General features: G+C 35.1%; 1 protein-coding gene across 1 annotated transcript; it reads left to right on the top strand.

Annotated features, from left to right (window-relative positions):
• Window positions 1–5,017: 5,017 nt before the first annotated feature.
• Window positions 5,018–10,334, top strand: LOC107820806 (protein S-acyltransferase 21). Its single transcript, XM_016647151.2, has 10 exons — window positions 5,018–5,534; window positions 6,514–6,627; window positions 6,730–6,850; window positions 7,258–7,460; window positions 7,611–7,679; window positions 8,014–8,085; window positions 8,199–8,327; window positions 8,691–8,771; window positions 8,867–9,073; window positions 9,363–10,334. Exons 1-10 carry the CDS (start codon window positions 5,490–5,492, stop codon window positions 10,272–10,274), a joined length of 1,953 nt encoding a protein of 650 aa, XP_016502637.2. The 5' UTR covers window positions 5,018–5,489; the 3' UTR covers window positions 10,275–10,334.
• Window positions 10,335–10,854: the final 520 nt, after the last annotated feature.

Raw genomic sequence — 10,854 nt, 5'->3', positions numbered from 1 at the left:
GATTTTGTGGAATTTGTTGATTGGAGCTGCTTTGTATATTTCACATGCGTTGCATGGTGTGAACTAGGTTTTGGTTCATTAAAGGTGCAAGTGATTGGAGAATGTTGTTCATTCACATTTGATTTATATAGTTGTTCATTGCTAGGTTCATTCCCTCTGAGATTAGTTGTGCAAGATAGTGAGTGTTTTAGATTATCAGTATGATTCTTTGGCCATTGATCTCCAGATTGAATGAGATTGCATGGCCTAATAGACCTAGTTCCACCCACAATTGGGGTTAGTGATTCTGTGAATTTTGTGGCTAGGCATATATCACTAGGTTTGAGGAAAAGTTAGGAGGTAGGGGTGGAAAGTTGTTCATGCTTTGTTGGCGAGAGAAGTGGCAGAGTTGGATGAGCCTATACCTCCACCTTAGTCTTGGCATATTGTTTTTTTTCTTCTTTATATCGGAGTTATTGTCTATGAGATTGGTAAAGATTGTAATGATGTAGGGCTGTTCATTTGGATCGGATATCCGAACAGATCCGTTCAATTTTGGATTTCGGATTGTGTTTATTAGAATTTTGGATTTCGGATCGGATTTCAATTGGTATTATTTTAATATGATCCGATCTAAAATTATTAGTGTATGTATAGATATTAAACTTTAATTTCGGATAGTTAGTACTTTCTTTACATTTTTCTCCAAGTTATTACCTTTACAATTGATAGATTTAGTTTTATTGGCATCATAGTACTCTCATAATTGCAGAAACATGAATTTTTCTTATTGTATTGCCTCTTTTACACGGAAAATATACATATGAGTTTGCAACTTTTAGGCATAATAATTCGATCTGAAATCCAAAAATTCGATCCGATCCGAAATCCGATAATTTGATCCGATTCGATATTAATTCGGATCGGATTCGAATTGTATTTTCTAGAATCCGAAATTCAAATCCGAAATATGCTAAATCCGATCCGATCTAATCCATGCACAGCAAATGATGGGCTCTATTTGAGAAGGTTGGCGTAAGGTTTCTATCCAAATCTTGCATGGATATGATCTCTGCCACGTGGCTAGTATTATCATCCATGTGTTCAATTTTTGGTTGGTTATAAGTAGAGTGTTTTGCATGTTGATTATTATTGGTTAAGCCCATGGTAATAGGGTTATAATTATTGATAGGATAATTGAGGTAATCTTGGTGCGTCCTGTTGGTGGTTAAGAAATTATTTATGATTTCTTTTTGGCTAAGCGTGTGACTAATACTATTAGTGTAGCAAGCATTTGTTGCCACGTTATTGACACTTGTAATGTCAGTAATTTTTGGTTCATGCAAGTGTTTAGAGGTTTTACTATTTTCATTTTCTTTTTTTTTTCCAAAATTATGTGCTCCTCTTGTAGCTTGGCAATAATGCTCCTCTAATTATGAAGTGGTTTTTCAATACTAACTTTGTAAGTTTTTTGATTGTTAATGGGTGTTGTGGCATGGATTTCTTTTGAGTCATCGTTGGAGTCTTCAAGGTGTTGTTTGTTGACATATTTCACATGTTGAGTGTTAAGGTACTTACAGTAAAAGCATCATAGATGCGAACATTAATACTTGGAGCCTTTGATGAGCTTGCAATATTATTGGAGTGCTTGGACATTCTAACCTTGCTTTTTTGGGGGAATGAAATAGTCTGTCACTCCTGAGCTTCTTCTTGCATGGTTTGAGATGTCTTCAATAGAGTAGGAACACTTATCGCACGTGTGAACACGTGATTTTTGCTTCACAGAAACTACTTCGAAAGAAATCAAAAAAATAAAATAAATATCCTTTAGGTACAATTTTAAGAATTTGTGTGGCATCTTTGGATAATTGTTTGTATTTTTGTCTGTGAATATTTATCTTCCCGTTTCGATTATCCTTTAATTGAAAAAACTCCCCCCGCGCCCCTGCGGACGCGGGTAAAAAGGAGGTGTGACAGCACGTATGCCCTATCCTTCCGTTGGCTTTGCAGAGCATATTTTCTCCCTCGTATAGGATAGCTTGCTTGTGATGTCAAATCAGTATATGATTTTGTAATGGCTGCTCCAATGGTAGTTCCACGCATAGCCTTGTGTATCTTCCCTTTAGTGTGGAGGGCGTACACTCGTCTATTTTAAGTAATTTTTCAATATTGTTTCTAATTCTTGTTAGGATAATTCCATCGTAAAATTTTGTGGGAAGTTATGGTAGGCGTACCCATACTGCAGTGTTAGTGTTACTTTGTTGTGCTTTCTTAGCTACAAAATTTGGCACCCATTTTTGTATCCATTTATAAACCAAGGTCCATTTTGAAACACCTTGATCATGTTTTCTTCTTTTGCAAACTTGACAGTATAGTAGTCGTCTCCAAGGTCAATTAATAAAAAAAAAATATTTAGCTTCCACAAGTCTTGTATTTTTTGTTTGAGATAGTGGTGCATTAGGCGCTTCTCCATAAGCTTTATAATGACTGTATATCTCCAGGGATTGTAAATACGTTGTCTTTCATCCTCCGTTACAATTATTTGTCTCACATTTTGTGACAGTTTCCCTAGCTTAGTTGCTTCTGGCTCCGATAATTGAATCTCCATTAGAAACTGCAAGGTATTATTTGTACTTATTTATTAAAAAATTTAACATACGTATACACTATTTGAATCATACTAGAAACCCATAACACGTCCGCTACGTCTGTCTCTAAATACTGCATGGCTTAACTCAAAGTGTATGTGTCTCTAATAATTAAAAACTATGTGCGCAAATTTTCCTGAGAATGAACTTAAAACTAAAGATCTTGTGTATCTTCTTCATTTGCAGAACATATTTCAAATTAATGGCATTCTTCTTATTTGATCTATCTTTTATCAAATATCGAGTTTCTTGTGGCAATTGGTAATTGTCTTCTTTTTAGATGATTAAATCCCCAGCAATGTACTCAAATACTGATTTTTAATCAATTTGATTATATTGTATAAAATTATTAACACCGTAAATGAATAGTAATGTAAACAATTATAATTTTATTTACAGAAGAATAAAAACAAATTAATGTCATGAAGTAAGAGCCTGCCAGTTTGGTCGTTAAGAGTTGAGACAAATATCCAAGTCCATGTTGTAAGAAACAAAGAATAAACTTTATTTTAATTGGAGGGACAGTTCACTTTTTCTAAGCAATGTCCACAGGTCAAAGCTGTTTATTATTTTTCATTTGATTATGTTACACTTACCTAAACATCCACATGATTTCAATTATCGTTTTCATTGATTCTATTCACTCATCATTTAACTAGTAATATATTATTTTTTACTTTTTCTTATCTTTAGGATTCTATTGGCTTTAATAATTTTCCTCTTTAGCTTCTTGGCTTTAATAATTATTATCTTTTGGATTTTCTTGGCTTTAATAATTTTTTCTTCTCATGGCGGCATAGCCACTTACTATATTTTTGCTCTCCTAAGAAATCATCAACAATATTTGACTTTCTTTACTAGAAGTTGAACTCTCGTCAAACAAGTAAAAATGGTTTCCTCTTCTTTTTTTTCATTTATTTTACTCTCTCTATATATATAACTATCGGTTTTATAGGGATTATGTGTTGGATTTAGTGATGTTACTCTAACAATCAAAGTTAAACGAAAAAGAATTCAATTTTATCATCTTACAACTAGTTTTGATGGTTGTTACACATTGTTTCATAATGTATCGTATCATATTATATTGTATATACAATGTTTGGATAGATTGTATCCAGTGGCGAAGCCACGTGGTGTTGTTGAAAAATTGTACTATGTATATTAGTAAAATATTACGTTTTAGAAGTATATAACACATATTGAACACCCTTTATCGGAAATTTTTTCCGCTTCTATTAAATTTGAACACCCTACAAAAAATTTCTAGCTTCGCCACTGATTGTATCATTTGTTGTTATTTCATGATATCACGCACCAACAATATGAAAAATAAACTTGCAATATTATTTAAAAAGTTATAATACATGACAAATTTATTATATAAAAAGGTAGGATAAATGATAAAATAAAATTATTTAATAATAAATACGGGTGGGATGAGAGAAAAAAGTAAGATAACGACGCAACCACACCAAATCGGTTGTTACATAAAGTGGCACATATCGTCGTTACGTAACGACGGATTTAACGACACGATACAATAAAATTTAAGCAACAACCAAAACAAATATTGTATTTAAAGTAATAATACCATACAATACAATAGGTAATAACCATCCAAACAAGATGTTAGGTACTTCAATATTTCCCTAATTCTTTGAGCTTTCATTTTTATTTCTTTACATCAAAAAAGTTGACAAATTTCTTTTGTTTTCTTTTTCTAGTACTCTTGTGCCTTACATAAATTTACCCCTTAGTTCAGGAAAATTTTATTGTTGCTTACTAACAATGTTATGGTATTAGCAAAAAAAAAAACCAATGTTGAAGAGTATTATATTATTATTATTACTATGTACAAGAGAACATATTTGAGACTAAAAGTCAGTAAGAAAAACAAAATCTTAGTGGTAAATTGAAAGAAGATATTTACACTTTTGGTAGCTCGAGGATTCTATTAGCCACGTTGAAACCCGGGGGGTGGGGGTGGGGGGGATAAACAAAATAGATTATTACACTTTAGTCCCTCATTTATCTATAACATCTGATCTTGGTCATTATGATATTTTGCTAATTGTATTTACATTAAAATCAATAAAAATATATGCTTCTGAATAGAAATTTTTTACATTCAAAGTAGTTTTTGAACTATATCATCATCGAAAGATGAAATTTAGACTAATATTCAGTATTATGCATTGCATCAACCTGGGAGCATTAGCCGATACATATTCCTATGGCTATTCCAATTTTGTCTACCTAGTTTAATATGTATATTCTTTGATAAATAACAAATGGATAGACCTAAATTGTAAATTTCTATTATTGGAATATAAAATGTACCTAATTAAATATTAGGAGGATCAAAATCTAAAATTGTCAAGATTAATAGAAGAAAGGTAGGAAATAAAGAAGCCGGCAGTGTATCATAGTCAAAAATTTTAGATTGTTCTATAAACGAAAATAAAAATAAAAAAAACACTTTCTTCTTTGTTTTGTTACACTTTGCTGCATAATGTTTATAGTATTTTGTTATGCATTTCTATAACCAGTGTCTTTTTTCCTTATTTTCCTCACCCACTTGGCCACTTCTTCCATTTTTTTCATCTTCTTCAATTTCCTCAAACCCTAGAACTTAAAATCTATCTTAATGGGTCGTTTTATTTTCTAATATTATTATATGGGTCGATGCTAAATTTCAAATTTTTCATATCATAATCTTAGAATAAGTTCATAGCAGCAGTAAAGCAACAATTTTTATTTATTTTTAGTTTCAATACTAGTAATTTAGTTCACATTGTGGTACAATTTGCAGTGTTGGTCATTATTGTAGTTTATGGTTTGAGTTAACTCGGGTTTTCTATGGCTCGGCGACATGGGTGGCAACTACCGGCTCACTCGTTTCAGGTTCTTGCTTTTTACTCTTTCTTGTACTTTGGATCACTTGTAAAGTCATAATGTTGGTGTTATTAGATCTTTTTTGGGTGTTTAAAGTGGGAGTTTTGATTTGGTGGTAGAGTAGTTTGTTGGCATTTGCTGATTGTTTCTTTAGTCAACTGCACTTTTGACTCTCTTGCCATTTCCTTTTTGAGTGATGCCTCAGTTACTTTTTCTTTGTAGATTTGGAATTTACATAATTTTTTGTTTTGATTTACTAAGATATCTTCTACTGTCTAACAATCTAAAAAAAATGCGATCTTTCACTTTGGAGAAGGAATCTGACTTGACTTACATTTAATTTTAGTTTGTTTTATCTGAGTTTTTATGTTGGTTTGAGTCTGTTGTGTATTTGGAGCAAAGGCGTCAAATTTTAGTTTGTGGTAGAAAATTTACTGACTGGCCTCTTTATTATTGGAGCTATTTTTTTTTTCTGACAAGTTTCAAAATTTATGGGGATTACCCTGCATTGTAACAAGGTTAGAACTTTTGTGACTGAGATAGGTTAGAATTTTTGTGACTGAGATCAACCTTTTGCAATAATGCATTTCTGCTTCATCAAGTTCCTTGTTAGACAAACTTTACAACTTAGTCTAAAGAGGTTTTAGCTCTGAATCACGTTCGCTGGATTGGCTAATACAACTGTCCATATGTATCCTTTTAGGTTGGTCCCCCTGATATCCTTTTGTGCCGTCCATCTGACAAACTAAAGTAGTTTATCGGGGGGGGGGGGATTGTGTTGATCAGCACTCATTTCTTTCTTCTGTACTCATTTCCTATTCCCCAACTCTCTGAATCGCAAGTTTCACTTTCAAGTTCTTATGGAAGGTGCAGTCTTGCTGATGATTAGTGACATCATATTTTATCAGCCTTTATGTTTAACTAATATTATCTATTGTTGTTGTGCAAATTGAAGCTTGTTTACTGATTATTCCATGTTGCTGTGCAGGTTGTGGCTATAACAGTTTTCTTCCTGCTATCTGTTGCCTTCTATGCATTTTTTGCTCCATTTCTAGGAAAAGACATCTTTGAGTACATAGCAATTGGTGTTTATTCCTTCTTGGTGAGTACAACAGGGTTGAAATTTCTTGCTACTTTTGTTGCAAACGCTCTATTCCTCTTTCAATTTCTTGTTACTTTTTGTCATCTTGACTTTTGCTTTCAGGCTCTGTGTGTGTTCACACTCTATGTCAGATGCACAGCAATTGATCCTGCTGATCCTGGGATTCTCATTGAAGCTGAGAAGTCAACAGCCTATCAGTCACACAATGAAATAGAGTTTCCTGGTTAGTTTTTGGTTGCAATATGATCCTCTTATTCAGCGTCGTTTGATAAAGTTAAGTCTTCAACAGAACTAGAACACCCTGAAGATACTCTGAATTATTCTTTTGGTTGGTAATTGAAGAATGTCTATTAGATATGAGTTGAAGATAACTAGTAAACCCTGACATTTGACCCTGTAGATATTTGAGAATACAATAAGAAATATCAAGTTTTACTATTACTCATAAACTTAAAAAAGATTAGAGTTTTACAATAGATAAAAAAGGAAAAAAAACTATCAAGTGTTATGTATGAGACTTTGTTGCTGCATCCTGTTGGGATGGAGCGGCTGAAAGATGGATCATTGGTATCTGTTTTGTAATTTAGCCATGATTTATCTTCTGTTGACATCTTGAACTGCTTGCGTTAGGTGATATATCTGCTGCTGGGGGTCCCAACAAGGAAGGTTTTCGAGATGGAGGAACGTCTGCAAGGGATGCTTCAGGTTGCTGTGGAAAACTTGGAGGGGTCCTCTGTTGTTGTTTTGTCATTGAAGACTGTCGGAAGGATGATCAATTGCTGCAGCAGAGTGGAGATGAAGAAGCTTTGTTTTGCACATTGTGTAATGCTGAGGTATACCACTTCTCATCGGCTTCTTTCTCTCTCTCTCTCTCTAACCTACCCTGCATCTATAGTATATTTTCTCCTGCAATTACATCCAAATGTTTAGATTTTCATTGGATATAGTGAAGAGACATGAATAAGGTATTTTTTCTTATGTAGGTTCGAAAGTTTAGCAAACACTGTAGAAGTTGTGACAAATGTGTTGATGGATTTGATCATCACTGCCGTGTGAGTTGAATATGATTTGTCTTCTCCTTTAATTTTCCGTTGCTCGAAACACATTGTGTTTCACTTTGACGTGACATAATGATTTGAATTGGAGGAATATGCTGAATCTGATTTCCATCTGAGGAGATCAAGACAAGGGTATATTTGATATATATACATACACACACACACACACACACACACATATATATATATATATATATATATATATATATATATATATATATCATCCCACTAGCTATCGCGTTCGCTTAATTCATATACCCCTCTTGCAGTAATGTAGATTTTCTGTTATTATCATCACATTGTCATTTTGGATGTCTACTTTTTACAGTGGTTGAATAACTGTGTGGGAAGGAAAAACTATATCACGTTTGTGTGCCTGATGGCTTCCAGCCTTGTCTGGGTAAGTCACACTGAGATTCTATCATTTTTAAATGGTCTTTTAAGTTTGACAAGGCATAATCATTTCTTCATCCTTCCCCTTTTCTTTATTAAGTATGTTCTGTTGCATGTCAGCTTGTCTTTGAATGCGGAGTGGGCATTGCAGTCCTAGTTAGATGCTTTGTCGACAAGAAAGCTACAGAAAATCAGATAACAGAAAGGCTCGGAGAAGGATTCTCTAGACCTCCTTTTGCTATCGTAGTGGTATGTAAGCTAGCTTGTTGCTAGCAAAAAAACTTTTCTGATTGTTGTGTCAGTATCTGGACGCTCTGTGTGTACTGCATTTTCTAATTTGTCTTTATTAGACCTTAATTTATTGGTGGGAGCTGTATGTATCCCAATCCTTTTGAAGGAAAGATATCATACATTTATGTAAGATAGCTTAACATTTATGTAGCAAGGCCCTTGAAGCAGGTCGTAAATTTTAAAGTGTGCAAATCATTGTGCCAGAATCACCATATATATGGCATATAGTGCTGTTCGGAACTTGTTCCAATAGTAGCAGCTTTATAACATATTTTGTGCCCTTTCTTGTTCGCTTTGGGTTTAATCTTTTTTCTGTTTCAGGCCCTATGTACTGCTGTATCTTTCCTTGCAACCGTGCCTTTAGGTGAATTGCTCTTTTTCCACCTTATTCTCATTCGTAAGGTATGTCTGTTCATATCCTCATTCCTTCTCGGTCTTTCATTTCTATATGTGCATGTTTTATATATTAAAGATATTCTGGTTCTGTTGTACTGCAGGGCATTACAACATACGAGTATGTTGTTGCGATGAGATCTCAAAGCGAGCCGCCTGGACCCTCTGTAGACGGAGGTGATCAGCAGAGTTTGCCATCATCACCGACCAGCTCTGCGGTGACTGCCATCAGTGGGAGAAGTTCTGTTGGGATGAGCTTGCAACATAAAGGTGCTTGGTGTACTCCTCCAAGAATCTTCATGGACCATCAGGTTATACTTCTTTCGTGCTTCTAGTTTTGTACAAGTGACCAACAGCCGTCCAGCTTAAAAAAGACACCCATGGTTTACGTTAACTTTAAACTCCAAACATGTCATCCGTTTCTGCTTCTTCAACAGTTTTAGTTCAGTTAGTTGTCCCTTTTCTGGTGCTTGGTTTTGCTTTTCAGCTAAAAATAAGTTTGTCATATGGAGATTACTAAGTTCATGCTTTGTACTTGAGGAAAGCAGTCGGATTATAGAACTATGATGCTAATATCATTCCTTTAAACACCCCGTGCAGGATGAAATTATTCCTCATCTTGAGCCTGGGAGATTGCCATCTACTATTGATCCTGACGCAGTAGATAAGGACAAAAAGCTATCCCATCGTCCAGTCCGAATTAGTGCATGGAAGCTTGCGAAACTAGATTCTAATGAAGCAATCAAGGCTGGTGCCAAGGCTAGAGCTTCGTCATCTGTTCTACGTCCAGTTGGCGCCAAGCATCATCCTTACGATGCTGATCATTTGTCCAGTGGCATGAGTGGTAGAAGCAGTCCGGCAAGTACTAATCACGGATTTTATGACAGTAATAATGCTAGAGCTGGGACATCTAGGTCGTCTCCTTCCAAGAGCTCGTATCCGCCCAGCCGTGCCAGCAGGGAAGATATTGAAACATGTGGTCACAGCATGAGTAACTTAAGCAGTCCTCTTGCCACTAACCTAACCCCTTCTCCATTAGCGCTGCAGCATCACGTTTCCAATAGAGACCACTTCAATCCAATATATCAGTCATCTGCAGATCAGTCTCCTTGGTCAGCAAAGGCATGCCACGAGAACGAAACTCCTACCCCCGACAATTTACCAGGAGTAGCCACAAGGAAGAACAACATGGGCACTTCAGAGAATACAAAGTCATCAGTATTTTGGGATCAAGAAGCCGGGCGATTTGTTACTGCTAATACCAGGGGTGCCGGTTCTACTTCCCAAGTATCTGGAACAGAGCTTACATACACAGGTCAATCTATATTTTTCGGAGGACCTTTACTGAACGAGAACGTGAACAGAGGGGGAAGAAGTGGTGGTACACTATCTTCTGCTGGTCCTCAGCGAAGTTACTATCAGGGTAGAACACAAAGGGGTGGTCAGCTTCCTGTATTTGTTCCCAGTGATCCCCAGCAAAATCAATTTTCTTCACGATTACCTCGAGACTAGAATTGGATTACTTGTTTATTTTGTGATAATAAAGTTAGGTGTCCATTTTCAGCTTCTCAATTTTTCCCTCGTAGCATCTTCAGTTAGATTCTCCATATATCTCTCTCTGTCTGTTTCGTTCACGACACTCCCAACTCGGAGAGAAAATAGAAATGGTGTTAATTCGATAGGGTAATTTACGATAAGATTAAAAAAAAAAATGAAATTAGAGAAAGAAAATTTGACTTGGAAGTAATAATTGCAAGAATTAACATGGAAAAGAGTCTGTTCCAAAATGTGCATTTAGTTTAGTACACTAAGGTTCGTTTGGTCGAGAAATAAGTTATCCCATGATTAATTATTCCAAGATTAGTTATTCCACCTTCCCATAGTAATAAAAAATATACTATAATCTCGGGATAACTAACCATACCACGATTTTATCCCAAATAAATATGGGATAAGTTCATCTCAAATTTAATCTCGGGATTAATTATCGATTATCCCTCATACCAAACACGCACTAAGGAGAATATAAAAACACTTGTGCGCGCTCTCAACGTTTACACCAAACCATATCTATCAAACCTAAATATTAATA

The sequence above is a fragment of the Nicotiana tabacum genome, chromosome 12, assembly GCF_000715075.1.
Source record: "Nicotiana tabacum cultivar K326 chromosome 12, ASM71507v2, whole genome shotgun sequence".
NCBI lineage: Eukaryota > Viridiplantae > Streptophyta > Magnoliopsida > Solanales > Solanaceae > Nicotiana > Nicotiana tabacum.
The sequence above is the reverse complement of the archived record's forward strand: the minus strand, read 5'-3'. Positions and strand labels throughout refer to the sequence as shown.